Source organism: Aquarana catesbeiana, linkage group LG06 (genome assembly GCF_042186555.1).
Source record: "Aquarana catesbeiana isolate 2022-GZ linkage group LG06, ASM4218655v1, whole genome shotgun sequence".
NCBI lineage: Eukaryota > Metazoa > Chordata > Amphibia > Anura > Ranidae > Aquarana > Aquarana catesbeiana.
Window position 1 is genome coordinate 287,939,775 of NC_133329.1, and position 20,376 is coordinate 287,960,150.

The 20,376-nt window shown below is 40.9% G+C and overlaps 1 protein-coding gene across 1 annotated transcript in view; it reads left to right on the plus strand.

Moving 5' to 3' along the window:
• The window catches only part of NME9 (NME/NM23 family member 9), an 81,402-nt gene that overhangs the window by 9,792 nt on the left and 51,234 nt on the right, over positions 1 to 20,376 (plus strand). The window contains exons 3-8 of the mRNA XM_073633426.1: positions 2,781 to 2,884; positions 10,997 to 11,068; positions 12,240 to 12,356; positions 18,080 to 18,155; positions 18,700 to 18,782; positions 18,889 to 18,981. Coding sequence (XP_073489527.1) covers positions 2,781 to 2,884; positions 10,997 to 11,068; positions 12,240 to 12,356; positions 18,080 to 18,155; positions 18,700 to 18,782; positions 18,889 to 18,981 — 545 coding nt within the window. The remainder of the gene's footprint in view (positions 1 to 2,780; positions 2,885 to 10,996; positions 11,069 to 12,239; positions 12,357 to 18,079; positions 18,156 to 18,699; positions 18,783 to 18,888; positions 18,982 to 20,376) is intronic.

Sequence of the window (20,376 nt, forward strand, 5' to 3'; positions counted from 1 at the left end):
CTTCAAGGTCTAAGTACTGCTGATGCTGCAGGCCTAATATGATATGTGGCAGACTGCTTTGTCTATCATTCTTTAACCACACCTACAATAAGGAGACTTTTATGACTTTCTGGGAATGTATCTAAAGCAAATGCTGCCTGACAATTTCCTTGCTTTATGAAACATCGGGCTAGCCGCAAAGCATGGTGATTAATTAAGGAGACAGTGTGGCTATAAATATTGGGATATGTTCCTCACTCATTTGAGCACAGGAAACTACTTAGATGGGTGGCCAAATGTCTCATACATTGGAGAACATATCCACTTGAACATGGCTGCTACTAGCTGTACAATGACCTGGAAAAATAAAAAACCTTTACAGACATCAGCCAAAGATTTCTCTTTTATGACCAAAAGTGGTCTACATGGTTGCCAGAGTGGGCTCCATTACACTTTATAGTGTATTATTATTATTATTATTCACAATTTATATAGCGCCAACAGTTTACGCAGCGCTTTAAAATGTGTAGGGGGGACAACACAATTACAGTACAGTTCAATACAAAAGGTACAGGAGGGCCCTGCTCGTAGAGCTTAAATTCTAAAGGGAGGGGTTGGTGGTACAAAAGGTAATAGCTGCAGAGAATGATTTGATGGGGATGTCTCGGGGACAGTTGTTAGGTGGGTGTGGGATAGGCTTCCCTGAGTTTTCAGGGATCTCCTAAAGGTGGACAGGGTAGGGTTTATACAAACACACAACTTATTATGTAAGGTTTAAGGCTAGGTTCAAACCTATGCGTTTTTAGTGTTTTTCAGAAACGCAATACAGTCCATTTAACATGGTTTCCTATGGTACATGTTCACATCTGTGCGTTTTTCAGCCACTGCGTTGTTGGAAAGGGTCAGGGACTTTTTTTGCCTGCAGCAGATTGCGTTTTTATGTGTAATAGACTTCAATGAACCGACACCAAAAACACAGTGTTGCATCTTTGATACATTTTTGCATGTGTTTTGCATTTTTTTTTCTAATAGGAAGGGCTTCTTAACAAACTGTGAATAGCTGGTTCTTAAGGAGTGGGCGGCCACCACGTCCTTAACAACCAGCGACTCATCAACTGTCAGCAGGATTCACTGCTGACAGCTGAATGTAAACAAAAGAATACTGGCATTAAAAAACTTTAAAAAAAACCTGTGTGGGGCCCCCCACTTTAATCCTTACCAGGCCCTTCAGGTCTGGTACGGATTTTAAGGAGAACCCCATGCCAATTTTTTTTTTTTTTAAATGGCGTGGAATCCCTCCCAGCATCCATACCAGACCCTTATCTGAGCATGCAGCCGCACAGGCTAGGAAAGGAACCATACCTGGCCACACGCCCTCAACATGGGGGGGGGGGGGGTTGGGGAAGGGGGACTCTGCTCACCCAAAACACCTTCTCCTTATGTTGATGAGGAGAAGGGCCTCTTCCCAACAACCCTGGCCCAGTGGTTGTGGGGATGTGGAGAGGGCTGACTTATCGGAATCTGGAAGCTCCCTTTAACATGTGAATGAGTATAAGGTACATAATACCCCTACTCATTCACCCCAAAAAAAGGTGTAGTGTAAAAAAGGAGGCAGTTTTTGACAAATCCTTTATTAGAAATACAAAAATAAAAAAAGGTCCCCCAGTGTAGATCCAGCGTCAATCATGATACCAGCCACTATCGCTGACCCGAAAAAAAAAAGTAAAAAAAGATGAGTTCTGCACCCGACGAAGGCTCCCACCGTCTCACAGCTGTTAAATAGCTAAGGGGCAGGTCATTGGTAGCTGCGACATCGTGATCAACGATCGATCTACACCAGGGGACTTTTTTCTTTTATAAAGGACTTGTCAAAAACTGCTTCCTGTGTTTTTTTACACTACATTTTTTGGGTGAATAAGTAGGGGTCATTCACATAGGGGGGCAAGATCTGGGGGCCCCCCTCTTTCAAAGGGGTCTTCCAGATTCCGATAAGTCACCCCCCCCTCAAACCCCTACAACCACTTGGCCAGGGTTGTGGGGAAGAGGCCCTTGTCCTCATCAACATGGGGACAAGGTGTCCATGTTGAGGGGATGTGGTCTGGTATGGTTCAGGCACCCGCTCTCCCCCCCCTTTCCTGGCCTGCTTGGCTGCATGCTCAGATAAGTGTCAGGTATGGATTTTGGGAGTGACCCCGCTTTTTTTTTTTTTTTACATTTTGGAACGGGATTCTCCTTAAAATCCGTACCAGACCTGAAGGGCCTGATAAGGATTGGGGGGGGCACACAGTTTTTTTTTTAAGTTTTTTAATGCTGGCATTCTTTTGTTTACATTCAGCTGTCAGCGGGGAAGACATGAACAGGCAAAGGTAATCCAGAGAAGAGTCAGACGTGGTCGGGTCAGGAATGGAGTCAAGCAGACTTCGGGAACACAGATCACAGGGAATAAGCTTAAAGTCCATTCAGTGATGATATCATTTAAACCTCAAGTTAAATAGGTCATCAAGGTGCCAGCGCTGTGTTGTGCATGCTCATATGCGTGTGGCCATCTTTGCACGCTTAAAAAAGCTCATATGCTCGGCAATATGTGCATGTTTGTGCACGTGCGCTTGGAATAAGCAAGACCGGCATGAGGTTCTTGACAGTACCTGTTTCCTCTATCAAGGACAGAGTATTACAATAAAAAGGGCAGAATTGCATCTTGTTTAGCGTTTGATGGATGGTTTCTCATTAACGTCTTTCATTTTGGATTGTGACCTAACAAATGATATGCTGATACTCCGTTGATCTGTTTTTTTTCTTAGTGGTGGACCTGTATCAGGCCTGGTGTGGTCCTTGCAAAACAGCCGTCAGCCTATTCCGAAAAATTAAGAATGAACTGGGTGACGATCTCTTACAGTTTGCTGTGGTAAGAATGCATGTAGAGTTACTGAACAGAATGTAAAAACTATTCAACATCTGAAAATACATTATTTTACAGCTTCAATACTGGACACTTTTACCCCCTTGCTGCCTAGGCCAGTTTTCAGGGTTCAGCAACTTCACACTTTGAATGACAATTGCGCGGTAATGCAACACTGTACCACTTTACCCAAATTACATTTTTATAATTTTTTTTCACACAAATAGAGCTTTATTTCGGGGGTATTTAATCACCCCTGTTTTTTTTTTTTTTGCTGAGTAAACGAAAAAAGACAGAATTTTTTTTTAAAAAAAGTGATTTTCTTTGTCTTTTATAACATTTTGCAAATAAATAATCTTTCTTCATAAAGTTAAGCCAAAATGTATTCTGCTACATTTCTTTGGTAAAAATAACACAAATCAATGTATATTGTTTAGTCTGTAGGAAGGTTATAGAGTCCACAGACAAAAAGTAAATTCAGCGCTCATTTGAGGAGAGACCCTGGAGGTCAAATAAATGTGATTAAAAGAGTCTCCCAATAGGAGGGAAAAAGTCCATAGCAACAGTCTCTAAGGCCCCTTTCACACGATCGGACCGTTCAGGTCTGCCTGTCAGTTTTGACGGCGGACCTGAACTGGCGCTCCATGTTAACCTATGGAGCAACGGATGTCAGCGGAGACATGTGCGCTGACATCCGACCCGGTCCGATCCACAAAAAGCAGACAGATGGCCCTATGTCCAGGTCCGTCGCTGGCGGATCGGATCGGGTGAGATCTGATGAAAACGAAGATGCTGTCCCTTTTCATCCGATCCCTCCATAGGCACCAGTGGCGCCTGACAGGCCCCTCCCCGCTCAGTGAGCGGAGAGGGACCTGTCATCCGCCGGCTCAGCGGAGATCAACAGAGAGATCCGTGGAAACTGAGTCCGCCTCGTGTGAATGAGGCCTTAGATGAAGAGGGAGAAGAATCCATGTACCAGCACTAAGGGCAGCCAGTGTGAAGAGCTAGAAGCAGTCTCTCCAATGCAACAAAGGAAAAGAAACACTGCACCTCTAAGTGCAGTAGTGGTAAACCATTTAATGATAAGTCAAAAGTGAAACTGCTCACAAAGGGAGCATAAACACAAGCATGAGAGTAATCCTGCAGCAAAATACGGGGGTGGTTTTCTCCTAAACATCCGTGTCTCTGGAGTGCAGCTGACAGCTCATGCAGGTGGATTCCAGCATTCACAGCCTATGAGAACAACAGGAAACACAGCCCTGTATGAGCTGTCTGCTGCAGGTGTGGTGGTGATCAGGGACACTGACTGAAGACAGTATATTAAAAAAAAAAAATGTAATTTTTTTTTTTTTTATTATTATTACATTTTTTTTTACAGTTTTTGTTCTTTTACATACATTGACCAGGGCAATACAGTGCTACCATAGTAACACTTTAGTACTCTGGGGAGGTGATCAGGATTTTTTGATTTTTTTTTTTTTAACAGTCTATGATTGTTTATAACGGTTAATTTTACAGTCATAAGCAAATTTTTTCTGACTGAAAACTATTTGATCAGTGTTTACTTTTGAGATTAGCTGTGAATGGCCACAGCTAATCACATGGTACAGATGGGCTGTGATTGGCCCTGTCTGTACCATATGATCACTGTGACCAATGACAGAGCTCACCACAATAGTACACAATGAAAGGCATGAATCAAAGTAATGTGATCTGCTGTGATTGGCCACAGTGATCACATGGTACCAGCAGCGGGTCGGTACAGTAATCCATAGCTCCAAACTGTCCCTGATTTCGAGGGACTGTCTCTGATTGGGAACAAAGTCCTTCTGTCCCACTTTCCTTCTTATTTGTCCCTCATTTTGGTCTGATCTATATAGTTGTATATAAAATGCACTTTTTAACTTTCAAAAAGTGTTTCCCAGCGCTAAACCTTTCAATTTCTAAATTGCTGCATTTCTACATTTTAAAAGTCAGTATAAAGGAATACAGTAGTAGTGGTAAGAAAGCACATGTGGGTTTAACTAATATTTTTTTTGTATAATTATCCAATAAGGGGGCGTGGCAGGGTGTGTGCCCTTTGCCTACATACTTTTGCTAATAGGTGTCCCTTGTTCTCATCTCAAAAAGTTGGGAGGTATGGTGATCTGTCATCGGCTGCATCCGGTGGACACAGCGGGTGACAGATTGTGTCGAAGCTCGGCCTGTGAGGCGTGATCCTGGGGGGACATCATATGACGTCCTCCCAGGATAGTAGGGCTCAGTATAACTAAGGGCCAAACTTTATTTTTGTTTTGGATAGAGTAGAGATGGATTAGAACATCTGTCAGGTTTTTACTGCTTCATGTGCCCATGTTAGGGAGATTCATCCTTTCTATATGTCCTGTTTACTGTTATCATCAAAAGTGAAAGTAAAATAAAATCCCCAATTTTTCATTTGCATCCAGAAGAGTAATAGATGGGGACACAATGGGGACACAGTTTCTGGTGATCTTGGTTACAACCAGGGATTCCCTCACTTTGGGGGGACTTCAGCTCACTTCCTGTTTTGGCTATGGGACAGGAAGTTAAGGGAAACCACAGATGGCAAAATAAAAAAATCTGACAGGGGTTATAAACCACCCTTACTCTATCTAAAAGGAAAAAAATAGTTTTGCCATTAGTTCTACTTTAAAGCGGATCTATGGTCAAAATGTAAACTCTTATTTTCATTTCCACATTGTATTTCAATTATTTCTAGCCTATTCCTATTAATCTGAATGATGTTGAAGCTTGTAAACTTACTTTGTGAAAATCCCCACACATTTATCCCCTTGAATTCTGTGACATGTATTCACTATTACCGCTTTAAAGTCTTGCACACAGGCCCACTTTTCAAAAAAACGGCCCTGTCCCATAGTGTACAGTGTAAAGTTTAGACTCTGATAGCAAAAACAAAAAGGTAGAGGCAGCAATTATAGAATTTCCCACAGGAAGTTCAAGCGATTGTAAAGGTACCGTATATACTCGAGTATAAGCCGAGTTTTTCAGCCCATCTTTTAGGCTGAAAAACTACCCCTCGGCTTATACTCGAGTGAGCCATAATTTTTATTACTAAAACAGCATGTGTCTCCCGCTGTGTAATACATTCTGTTCAGCTGTCCATTGAAACCCTGCCTCCTCCTCGTCCGTCCATAATAGGGGAATACTGATACGATGCTGGGAAACTGTATCAATGTTCCGCCTATCACAGATGAGGAGGAGACGGGGCGGGATTTGTTTCAATGGACGGCTAAACAGAATACATTACACAGCGGGAGAATACATTACACAGTCCGCATGCTGTGTAATGCGGACTGACGAGGAGGAGGTAGGGTGGGCTTTGTTTCAATGGACGGCTGAACAGAATGCATTACACAGCGGGAGACACATGCTGTGTAATGCGGACGGACGAGGAGGAGGCGGGGCGGGCTTTGTTTCAATGGAGAGGCTGAACAGAATAGATTACACAGCGGGAGACACACGCTGTTTTAGTAATAAAAGGTACGGCTGCAACTGGGCACAGTGTGACTGCAACTGGGCACAGTGAGGCTGCAGCTGGGCACAGTGACACTGCAACTGGGCACAGTGAGGCTGCAGATGGGCACAGTGAGGCTGCAGATGGGCACAGTGAGGCTGCAGATGGGCATTGTTTACCGGTAGCTGCTGCATTTTCCCACCCTCGGCTTATACTCGAGTCAATATGTTTTCCCAGTTTTTTGTGGTAAAATTAGGTGCCTCGGGTTATATTCGGGTCAACTTATACTCGAGTATATACGGTAATAAAAAATAAATAAATAGCAAACATGTCTATGCTTACCCGCTCGGGTCCCATGATGGCGCTCCTGGCTCCTCCTCTTTTTCCAGTGCCCCCATGGGAAGCTGCTTCTCATGGGCACTTGTGATTGCTCGCTCCTGAGCCCTGCTGCTGCATCCATTGACACACCCCCGCTCCCTCGTCGCTGTCTTTGATTGACCGCACTGGGAGCCAATGGCTCCTGGTGCCCCAGCAAAGCCAGCGTGACATGGAAGTGAGGGGAGAGAAGAGCTGCAGACGCGCACAGCACTGGATCGAATGAGGGTTCAGGTTTTCAAAACTGGGGGTAGGGGGGATGCTGATGCCTAAACATTTTTTTTACCTTAATATAAGAAATGCATTAAGGTAAAACATGTTTAGGCTTTACAACCACTTTCAACAGCCAAGGGATAAACTACTGATGTCTGCGTTACTTACAGCATTCAGGGGTCCAAAATAAGTGATATAGAAATCAATAGTGAAACAGAGTACAGAGTGCAGTATGAAGTGACCCTCTGTCTCACAGTACAAACAGCCAGGGCTCGTGCAAGGATTTTTGACACCCTAGGCGAAACCTCATTTTGGACAGGCTAGGGTAGTATGTGGACAGGCTAGGGTAGTATGTGGACAGGCCAGGGTAGTATATCAACAGGCTAGGGTAATATATAGAGAGGCTAGGGTAGTATACTGTATAGAAAGGCTAGGGTAGAATATGGACAGGTTAGGGTAGTATATAGACAGGCTAGGGTAGTATATGGACAGGCTAGGGTAGTATAGAGACAGGCTATGGTAGTATAGAGACAGGCTAGGGTAGTATCTAGACAGGCTAGGGTAGTATCTAGACAGGTTAGGGTAGTATGTGGACAGGCTAGGGTAGTATATGGACAGGCTAGGGTAATATATAGAGAGGCTATGGTAGTATACTGTATAGACAGGCTAGGGTAGTATATGGACAGGTTAGGGTAGTATATAAACAGGCTAGGGTAGTATATAGAAAGGTTAGGGTAGTATATAGACAGGCTAAGTTAGTATGTGGACAGGCTTGGGTAGTATGTGGACAGGCTAGGGTATTATATAGAGAGGCTAGGGTAGTATATGCACAGGTTAGGGTGGTATATAGACAGGCTAGGGTAGTATATTGATTTTTAGTTTGAGCATTACAGGTTAGCAACATTTGGGCTTATATATAAATTAAACGACGTTAGCAACCAGCAGATCAGCAGCCACTACTAAAATATGATGGATTCCCTCTGTCGACTCTTCATATATCCTGCCGCTACAGAACTAACTTACCAGGTAACCTCCCTGGTGCTCTCGCTCTCTCATAGTCTGCAGAGCTTCGCCTTACACATGCACCAGAGAAGAAGGCAGGCTGAGAATGAGGCCGGCCACCCCACATTGAGTCCCGCCCAATGGAAATGCATGCCTTGCAGGCTCCGCCCCTATTTACTGTGTCTCATGGGTACCCCGGCCCCTGCAGCGCCTCAGCTCTTCATAAACATCAGTCTGGCTCTGTGTGCGAGCGTCCTATATTGTGTGCTATATTGAGGGCAGCAGAGCGGCCTTTTTACAGAGCCTCAGAGCGGGGGGGGGGAGGGATTGCTACCCTGCCAGCGCAGTGCCCCCGACTGATGTGCACTCTAGGCCGGCGCCTACTTTGCCTATAAGTAGCGTCGGCTCTGCAAACAGCCCTGCTCTGCACTACGCACCTCTGTTCTCCTTCTCTATGGATTCTTCACAGAACTCTGGGTACTTCAGCTCCATCTCTTCTTCCCCTATTGAAAAAAATTAAACTGTTTCAAAGACTTCCAGAGACCAGAAATATATACTGAAAAAGCAAACCCAAAACGACTATATATAAACTATAAAAAAAACAGGACTATGTCCCTGTAGAAATCACTTTTTTCAGTTAGTTGAAAGTACCCAGGTAACATTTCTAAACGTTGTTTACTGGAGACCCTGGACCAAGGGTGTTAGGTTTATAGGTCCACTTTTTTCTGGTTCTGTGTGAATATCAAATTGAGATAGGATTTACTGAAAAAACACACTTTTACAAAAATGGTTTATTGATAGCTACCATTTATAGTGTAGTGCCTCTCTGTAGGCTGCTAGTGTTAAATAAACTTAGTTTTTTGGCCTCCCTGTAATCAGGGAGAGCAGCAATCGTTTGTTAGTGTCTGTTTTAGGTTCTGCTGTCGCAGGCTCAGCTACTTTCCCCTGGATCCCACTAAGTTTTAGGATATAGTGGACAGGAGAGCTTTGACCCTGGCCTTTTTAGCCAATCCGTGGTCAGGAGAGTGAGTGATCAGCAGGGGGCTGAGAGGGGTATAAATAGGCTGGGGCCTTAGTATAGCTTCCTCTTGTTTCTGGGAGAGTAGGAACCAGCCTGAGGACTGAGGCATCCCTGGGAGACTACCTGCAACATCAATAAAAGTCCTTTTGGGGTCCCAGCTCCTGTTAGGCCTTGGGGGTGCCTCTGACCTAGCATCCTGAAAGCACGCAGAAATCTCTAGGATCCAGATCACAGGCAACAAGTACAGAAGCTGACTTGTACTGAAGGTGCTATTACAGTATACAGGGCACAGTGAGTACCTGCCACAAAGATTCTAGAGTTGTTTTTTTTTTTTGCACTATTTGGGAGAGCTTGCTACAGTAAATCCAGGAAAATTGTTCCTGTTTCAAATCTAATTACCCTTCACAGTCAAGAGGGCGGTTCTCACCCTGAAGGAGTAGATCAGAGTAAGAGTGCGCCATTAAAGTTTTGTTAGAAGTTTTTATAGTATCCCGTAGATCACCCTCACCCTATCCCAGTTCTCTCAGCAAATAAACTGCAAAAAAGACACGAACATATTTTCTGACTCGAGTGACTTTGAGCTATCGTGTGCCTGGCTGCTATGTGCCTATCAGGGACAGCCAGACCAGTCCTGGGTCTGTGCTACAATTGATACAAATAAATGCTACTAAGGCTGACATCATGCAAGGCCGTTTTGCTACTTGGTTTTAGTTTTTTTTGTTGTATGTTATTTCCTAATTTGGATAAATCTTGCTCCTGGGGTACATGCAGATGCACACCCTGAAGTGTCAGAAGTGTGACTGCACTTGCCCATGGTAGACATCCAGTGCAGGTCACTGAGATGATGGGGTTGATTTACCAAAGGCAAATAGACTGTACACTTTGCAAATGCAGTTGCACTCCCTAGGGCTCCCCAGGGTTTAGTGAATGTAGTAACGCTTCACTTTGTAAAGAATACCAAATCAGGTGCAAGGAAAACTAAAAAAACTGCACTTTTGCTTGTACATGATTGATGATGGAAATCAGAAGAGCTGCACCACATTCACTAAGCTCTGGGGAGCCCTGGAGAGGGCAATTACACTTGCAAAGTGTACAGTCTCTTTGCCTTTAGTAAATCAACACCAATATATACCTATGGTTACAATGGGTCTAGGATATACCTAACATACCCTACACTTTAGTCAAACACAAAAGTTCTGCAATTTTAACTGACTTGGGTCACTGCCTGGTTTTCACATGGCTCAAATTTTCATCCTGTCATACATGTTCTTCACTTGGCTAAACTAAGTATTTAAAGAGTCAGTTCACCTTTACAAAAAAATGTAGAGGTGAACTAACATTGGGCACCCTAGAAAACGAAAAATGCAGACTCACATCTAAGGACTGGTAAGTTGTGATATATTATATTTTTGTTCTTGTATTTAGCGCTTGTGCACTTATTATTATGGCTGGTTTTACACTTTTACATTAATTGTGTCATGCATTAGCATGTGCTCATTTGTTTTGAATGAGCTGTGGATGCGCAGGAATGGACCAAAAAGCATACATGCAACATTTTTTCTGCCAAAGCTGTAACATGTGTGCGTTGGAGCTGCGTTACCTTCGTGCTTTGGGGTGCCATTCAGTATGACGTTTTCATCCATTTTTCAAACCATGCTTTTATGCTATATGTTTTCAAAATGTAGCTAGGCAAAAACTACTGTTTCCAGGAACGAGTCTCAGTAACGATTCATTTACAGCACACGAAAACGCATGTATCATGCATTTCCATGCATTCCAGCTGACTGGGCCCCATAACGCAGATCGCTGGATGAAAAAATGCAACTGACCTTTTTCCGTGATGCACAGCAAAGCATATATGGGAACCAGACCCATTAAAAACAATAGGATGCCAAGTACCATGCGTGACACATGGGTGTGAATAGGGATTTAATCAGTGGTGCTTTTAAAGAATTGTTTATACAGATTTTGCCTTGTTTGATGTTTACTAACCTTATATTTTCTGTTGCAGGCTGAAGCTGATAGTATTGATGCACTCGAGAAATACAGAGGCAAATGCGAACCCACTTTTCTTTTCTTTGCTGTGAGTTATATTTAGGGCCACTGGAAGAACAAAAATACCTAAACACCAAACTATTTAATAATTGAGAGCTAATTATAGCAATTACCAGTTTATATTCAATAATATGGCTCTTTGTTGAGCAGCTCATTATATAACTCTATCAACATCCTTGAAAATAATAATTATATTAATAAATATCTGGATTAGATATGAGTACAGAAAAATTAAAGGTGCAGCTGGCCATGAGTTATTACATCTTGGGACCCATAAAAACTGTTCTTTTTTGTTTACCAGTTGATTTTAAGTCCAGAAACTATAACTACACAGAATAAAGTGACATTTATTTTTACTTCATAATACTTTTCTTTACTTGTATTTGATGTGTAAATCTTTAGTAGGTTTATGTGACTTCTATAAAAATAAATATACCTCTTATAAAGAGATTGGCATCATTAGAAGCTGATGTGGCTGGGTGCCTGTTCAGATTTTGCACCAAGACGCTGTACTTTCTTATTTTACTTATTTTAAAGGAAAGGTTACGAGCACTGAACTTATTCTCTCTGAAGAAGAGACGCTTGAGAGGGGATATGATTTCAATATACAAATACCATACTGGTGACCCCACAATAGGGATAAAACTTTTTCGCGGAAGGGAGTTCAATAAGACACGTGACCACTCATTAAAATTAGAAGAAAAGAGGTTTAAACTACATAGAGGGTTCTTTACTGTAAGAGCGACAAGGATGTGGAATTCCCTTCCACAGGGGGTGGTCTCAGCGGGGAGCATCCATAGTTTCAAGAAACTATTAGATAAGCACATGAACGACTGCAACATGGGATATATAATGTAATACTGACATATAATCACACACATAGGTTGGATTTGATGGACTTGTGTCTTTTTTCGACCTCACCTACTATGTAACTATGTAACTACTTTACTTTGTGTATTTTTGGGGTCTTGTAAGATTAATTTTTATCCAAACCTAGAACTCTAGCAGGCGGTGATTGCCATGGATTATCCCCACATACAGCAGTGTTTTGCAGAACTAAGAGTACCTGCTCAAAGAAAAAAATCACAAATATATAAGATCATTTTATTTTTGTACTCTAATCATTATCATTGAAAAAAATGTCTTTGATTTTCTGTACTATTTACTTGTCTGATTTATGACTGCTATTTTCTTGCAAGGGAGGGGAACTTGTTGCCGTAGTGAGAGGAGCCAATGCTCCATTACTACAGAAAACTATTATAGACCAACTTGAAGCAGAGAAGAAAGTTTTGAACCAAGGCTTAGATCGCAAAGTGGTAAGAAACAGTTTTTCTTTTGCATATGTACAGTTGTGTAGATGTATGACAAAGTTCCAGACATTATACTCTAGCATCTGCCCTGTATCAATTTAAATATAGTTTTTGTTAGTCCTAATATCTCTGTTACCATGGAGCTACATGAGCACTAATACCAACTGTCCTAATTTTCACTGTCTGTTTACCCAAAATAAAGTCAAAGAAGACCTTCAGTTCCATCACCACCCTAGAGTTCTAAATAAAACAAATGTTCTCTTTGAGAAATGTCCTTCACCACTTGGAAAATATGGTACATTGTTCTTCTGGCGCCAAGTAACTGGTGCAGTTAGTGTTGAGTGTTCAAGAAAACTCCAGCTCCCCTGCATGTTCTGGCTCCACACTAACCCTAGGAATCCCTTAACAAATTAACTCCTACCCCCCCCCCAACCCTAAAACCCCTAGTTCGTCATCTTCCCCTAACCCTTTACCTAACTTTGACAAAACATTATTTCTTAACCGAATCCTCAGTATTTAACTTTAACCCTTAATCTGATCCCAACATTTAACCCCTAAACCTAACAATCTGACATACAGTATAACCTAACCCCTAATACTTCTCGTAACCCGTGAAAACCCAGACTTACCTTATCAGAACCAAACATTTTTGGTCCAATCAGTCCAATATGGGATGCTACCAGTACCGAAACAAACTGTTTTCCATGTAAAGTGGGTTTCATACTTGTGTGTGTTTTTTTTTTCTTTTACAAAGTAGAACTTCTTTTAATAAATGAAATTTGAAGATGGCTCAAGGATGATAAACCACGCACACAATGACACATTGGGGTTGATTTATTAATGGGAAATAGTTCCCTTTGCAAGGGAAGTTACACTTTGCAGGAGAATTTCCCCCAGAGCTTAGTGAATGAGGTGAAGCTTTGCTGACTTCCATCATCCAATCACGTGCAAGCAAAAAATCAGACTTTGCAAAGTGAAATTTCACCACATTCACTAAGCTGTAGGGAAAATTCCTTTGTACTGTGCAACTCTCCTTGCAAAGTGAACAGCCCTTTTGCCTTTAGTAAATCAACCCTATTATGTACTACTGCATTTATTTCATAAGTACTGGCATTTCAATCTCATAATGAATGGATAATATGTTTCAGTCCCCTCATTGTTACTTTGCTCTATCTTCTTTGTTATATGTCATCCTATAAGTGTCAGAGAGCTCAGAACAGAAGTTGATTATTAAAAACATTGTGGCAGATTTGCCTAGAACTTGCAATAATTAGGTCATGTAGAGGTTTACAATAAGGTATTAAAGTTCTCCTCAGAGTGTCAGACCTGGTCATTATCCTACACAGAAATGTCCTAATATGTTGAAAATTGTTTGCATGGTCACTGACGATTGAGACGATTAATATGCAAAAATAAAGTGAACCTTTTGCTACAACTGTTTGGTGAGTTTAGGTAAAGCGCATGAGTCCTGGTATAAATGAGGGTGGCGAGAGGATCTGGCATTTATCATTCTCCCTGTGATTTCTACCTGCCTGGTACCACCCCTCAACCTGTGATAAGAAATAGAAGTCGTAGTTGTGATATTAGTGTTAAGTGTCTAAAAACATTTAGGCTCGGTTCACATATGTACACATTGGATGCGTTTGGAACCACATCCACCACATCCTTCTCTATAGAGTCGGTTCACATATTTTTAAAAAGAGTCCTGTGCATTTTTCAGTCCAGTTCAGGTGTGATTTAAAGTAAACATTAAACAAAAAGACAACAAAACCATGCCGGACACTTTAAAAAACACACTGAAACCGCAGCCGGACAAATGTGAACTGATCCTTATTGTTTTATAGAAGATAAAAAATGAGTACATTGACTGAATCTACAACTCTGTATGAAATGTGTTCTAAATGATGTTTTCATAAATAGAAATGAGTAGATTCTTTGTTTTACTGTGTAAGGCTTCATGAACATGGGTGTGATTGCCCATGCAGTGTAAAGATACTGCTTATTTATGGTGTCCCAGATGTCCTAGAGCTGCCGCCCATAGACATGAATGGGTGAAGGCAGCAGTACACAGCTATTTGTGTAAAGTAGTGTATGTGCACAGATGTAATGCACAGAGAACACCTCGGAGTATTACATATGTGCATGTGCGCTACAGCTGCGTACAATGCATTCACTCATTCATAATATATAACCAAAAAAAATGAATCCTGCCCTTATCCTACCCAGCAACTTAAAAAAGTGAAAATAAGATATACAATAATTACAATAAAACACATGAGAGCCGCAACCTGGTAAGCCTGAACACAAAAATAATCAGAAAAAAAAAAAAAATCTGTGCGCTTCTCTAGGTGATCAAACCTCAAAAATAAGTCAAAACAGCAATGCATATAAATAAATTGCTACATGTGCAAATAAATAAATTTATAAAAAAAAACTTTCATAACAGTTCATAAAAAATTACTCCCCCCCAAAAAAACTAATTCGATTTCATGGTGAATGTCCCAACGACTTATCAGTGTTCAGATCGACACACGCAGCGTGAAAAAGTGCTCATAAGGGTGCCATCCCCACATAGACTCACGCCTCTTACCAGAAGTAAATAATCTCAGATTGTAAAGATCTCACTCGCTACAAAAAAATTGGCGAATACAGAAATAGCCTGTTACACTATGAAGTTTCTTCCTCTTTCCGCACATGCATGAGAGTTACTATGAGTCAGCACATACAAGCACACATCAGCTGATATCCTTGGATGACAACCTTATTGAGATTGGATCTGGAGGAATCCCTTTCTATCTTCTGAGCCTATTGGAAATCTTTGTAGCGAGATCTCTATAATCAGAGATCATATACTTCTGGTAAGAGGCGTGAGTCTGTGGAGATGGCACCCTTATGAGCACTTTTTTACGCTGTCTGTCGATCTGAACACCGATAAGTCACTGGGACATTCACCACCAAATTGCATTTTTTTTTCAATGGGACTAGTTTTTTTTTAACTGTTATGAAAGATTTTTTTTACAAATTGTTTTTTTCGTACATGTAGCAATTTATTTATATGCATTGCTGTTTTGACTTTTGAGGTTTCATCACTTAAAGTGGATGTAAACCCGATTCATGAAATTTGAAATCTGCAGTGTTTTCTTATCTCTCTTTAAAGCACTATGTCCCGTAGCTGTCTCCTGCTCCATTCTTCTGTTATCAGCCTGATAACTTCTGACAGGTTCTCCTTCAACTGATATAAAAGCAGCCTGAGTTTTGTGTTATAGAGGATGCTATAAATAGATTAACACAGAGCTGAGCTTTTCAACCAACAGCAGTGAAAGTCTCTACCTATGTGGAGAGAAGGTGTGCTGAACAGGAAGAGAAAATCTCTAAACAGGATTTGAACTTTCTAAAGAATATATAAAGCTGAAGACAGCAGATGTACATGTAAAACCTATATAGGGAGATTTTTTTTCATTTCTGTGTATCACCTGAGGCTGTTCACTTCACTGGGTATATGTGAGGGTTTACATCCACTTTAAAGGAGTGCACTGGTTTATTTTTTCGGATTATTCACCCATTCATGTCTGTAGCCAGCTGTAAGCAGCTCTAGGACACCTGACTCACCAGAAGTATATGTATTTACGCTGCACAGGCAAATACTCCCATGTGTGCAGCCTATTAAAAAAAAGCATTAACAGCTTACTGATGAATAAAGGGAGGGGGTGCTGCGCTAACCAAAAAGGTGGTGGGAGTGTAGAAGGTCTCTCAATGGGTAGTCCGTAAAACAAGGGTTAGAGGGATGCTAGAATCAACATGTCATGTTGTAAATCATGTGTTCAAAGGACCAATCGATAGAATATAATGCAATGTAGTAATATATGTGAAAAATGCACAGGTGCCAGTCAGGCTATGATGAGTTAATCAAGCTGAAATAACATTTCTGACATACCCTGGGACCATAAATAAAGATAAAAATCGCTAAAAGTTGAGTAAATATGTAATCTATATCGAATAATATACCTATGCGAAAGGGCATGGAAAGTGCATGGTGCTATAGAACCCAATCCTCTAAACTAAGTAGCAAATATGTCACACTGCAGAAACCAACAGTGCGTGATCCTCTATATATAAACTAAATGTACCGCTACTCCCATGTACATAAAAACGTAAAAACAAGTGATGCAAAAAATATCTAGTGCATAAACTATGTGCCAATCAATCCGCAAAATGAATAAATAAAATGAAAATCATCTAGCGGTAAACACATAAATAAGTGCAATCTTAAATATCAATACATAGCGTGCAAAAAATGCATATAAAGTGCATCGTGCTAAGTGATAAAGTGATCTAAATTCACACAATGTGCCAACAGTGTGTGATACCTCTGTGTAATATAACAGTTACCAGTACTAAATATAAACACAAACAGTCAGAGTGATAATGTCCACAAGCAATAGTAGAAAAATCCTTTGGGGTGCATCAAAAGGATTTCACTGTGCTCAAAAAAAACAACTAAAAAGTGAAGTGCCAGAGGGGTGACAGACATGTAAGTCTTCTTCGTGTGCAAACACACTTAAGTGAGCAGTGGCCCCTTACCTAGCGGTGCTAGGTAAATCGCAGTGATCTACTAGCAGATGATGGTAATCTTTACTCGGGGTCCTGGGCTGCACTGCTTACACGCCTGCTGTTACCCTGTCAGCTGCGGGCCAGTGTAGTATGCTGTGTTCTTTTGGTGTTGATCCTGGACCAGCGCGGGTCCTAACTCCACCTCCGTGCCTCACATATAAGTGTACCGATGGTAAAGGACAAAGGGGTACCGCATAGTGTGATAAAGTTTAAACCATGGAACTTTTATTCAAAATAAATGCAGGTACTCACATACAAAATGACAGATCAATGCTACAATCCTACGAGCGGCGAGCTCGTTAGCCTCTGTCAATCAGAAGTGCCCAATCCGTCCCTACGCATGACGTCACAGATCACGTGACTTCTGCAGGGGATGATCCCCTGCAGAAGTCACGTGATCGGTGACGGCACATAGTTTATGCACTAGATATTTTTTGCATCACTTGTTTTTACGTTTTTATGTACATGGGAGTAGCGGTACATTTAGTTTACATATAGAGGATCACGCACTGTTGGTTTCTGCAGTGTGAGATATTTGCTTCTTAGTTTAGAGGATTGGGTTCTATAGCACCATGCACTTTCCATGCCCTTTTGCACAGGTATATTATTCGATATAGATTACATATTTACTCAACTTTTAGCGATTTTTATCTTTATTTATGGTCCCAGGGTATGTCAGAAATGTTATTTCAGCTTGATTAGCTCATCATAGCCTGACTGGCACCTGTGCATTTTTCACATATATTACTACATTGCATTATATTCTATCGATTGGTCCTTTGAACACATGATTTACAACATGACATGTTGATTCTAGCATCCCTCTAACCCTTGTTTTACGGACTACCCATTGAGAGACCTTCTACACCCCCACCACCTTTTTGGTTAGCGCAGCACCCCCTCCCTTTATTCATTTGTCATAGTTTGGGTTGTCTGTCCCCAGTTTTGGTGCATGCAGCTGTCCATTTTTTAGCTTTTGTTATTTTCCATGCTCTCTCTCCATTTACGGTAGCGCAGGAATATCCCTATCACATTAACAGCTTACTACTTGTTTAGAGCAGATTTCATGTGTAAGGCTCATTACAATGTATTAGGGAATCACTTCAATGTTTTCTAAGGTGAAAGATGAGGCACTTCTAGAGGAAGAAGAGGAGACATCACCTATCCCAACACAGGCTGAGGATGATGAACTGTGTAAGTAAAAAATAAGGAGCAATTCAATTTTCCACATATTAAGGGGTTTCCCACTCAAATTGAACTACAGAACTGAGATGATTGTCACCCATTCCAACTGTTTTTTTGCTGGCAACAATTTGATGTTTTGAGGAACCCACCATCAAGCTTGATTTTGCTGCCTGGCTATCCCAATCCTTATTCCTCTTACCTGAGTTATGAGCCAGTTTCTCCTCTTACTATTTACATGAGCGTAGTTTTTTCCAACATAACTTTCTTATTCATGGTCCCACTGGCTGATCATGCTGCCTGCAGGCTTTTAGGTTTTCCTCCTTGGTCTATTGGTGGCCTAAAGTAAATTAAAAGACATTAAGCCCGCCCTCAGTAAGTAAGCACTGTCAGATAGGTACATAGGAGAGTAGTCAACTGATTCAGCTCTAAGCCTAAATCTTTTGGTAATAAAAATCTCAGTAAGCCCATTGCATTTATCACACAGAAATGATGCAATATATTCTTGTTTTATAAGTTCATCATTTTCATCTTACATTTTATTATACTGTTGAAGTTCCATCAGGGAAGTCTTACACAGTGGCTATTATTAAACCTGATGCTGTCGCTCATGGAAAGGCAGATGAAATAATAATGAAGGTAAGAAATATATATCTATTAATGTTAATGATCTTGTTAAAGCTTTTTGGTGAGTACGTTAGAAATGTGAATAAAACATACTATAAAATTATTGTGTTTATCTCAGATACAAGAGGCTGGGTTTGAGATTTTAGCTGATGAAGAGAAGATGATGACTGAGTCTGAAGCCAGAGACTTCTATCAACACAGAGCAGGAGAGGTATATACTGTCTTTATAATGCTAAAATCAGTTAAATACATGCAGGTAAAGAGAGTAATCCTTTGAATATTCATAAGTTTCTGGACAGCAAAGTCTGCACAAATTTCCTTTTAATCTGGCAAGTGATCTATTCTGATAGGCCAGCTCATTAGCACTAGATAGGCCCAAGCTTATTTTATTAGAAATTCCCTATGCATATTACTGGATCTAATTAACTTCTATTGTAGGTTGTACTTGTATGGATGAACAGATAGTGGGACATATGTATAAAGCAATTCATACGACATTCACCAAATATTCACTACAGATGAATGTTCCTAGTGCATGTATTTTTAAATGACTGATTGATTCACCAGCGAATGTTTCGTGAAGTTACCTTCACAGCTTTATAAACATTTCCTAGTGTGTGTATTTTGTAAGTATGAAGTTCATCAATACGAGTTTCTCTTTTTTTTTTTTTTTTTTTCACAATATAATTTTTATCGTAAAGTTTTTTAAAGTATACAAGTTATACAATGCATACGTATAATAAAGAACGTATCAAAGTATACAATAAGTGGTCGTTTTTAAACATTAATAAGTGATCATGAGTAGAAATTAACTTAGTAGTATAATATATCAAGAAAGAAAATCTGAGTTACCAGATGGAGAAAGATAATATAGAAGGGGTTCTACAGCAAAATCATATATCAATAATGTTTGTGGGGGAAAATGAGAGAGAAAAAAAAATTAAGATAAAATAAATAAATGTATAAACTAAGAAGCCTAATAACAATAACAAATGGCAAATGGCCTGAATCGATCAGTCAGTTAAAGTCACATCTTGGATCGTACATGTAAAGTGTATGGGAATATATGACCAGATTGGTGGGAGCAGAGGATTTTCTTTCACACTTGCATAATATGGTTATATTCATCAGAAAATCTATATGAAACCCGTGTATTCCAGATTTTATGATGATGGTCTAGACCAGAGGTTCTCAACCTGGGGTCAGGACCCCCTCGGGGGTTGAATGACAATTTGCCAGGGGTCACCGAATCCTGGGCTGTTCCTGAAGTCTGCACTGCTCTCCCAGACTTTCCGTGGCTGCCCAGCTGGGCTATTCTTGGAGCCCGTGGTCGCCCATCCAGCCTTTTCGCAGCCGCCCATTCAGTTCACGGCATGGCTGGGGATCAGAGACTAGAAGTCAGCTGACTGGTGAAGAATGTGAAGTGGGAGGGGCTGGAGGAGACCCTATCTCCTGATTTCGGCATAGGTGTCACTGCTGCGAAACACCACAAAGTCGGGGACACAGTGAGTAACACTACATGTGATTATAGTTGCCATTAAAAGTCCCCACTACAGTTCTCAGATCAACAGATGACCTTGATCAAGAGCACCTAAGTTGGATTTTC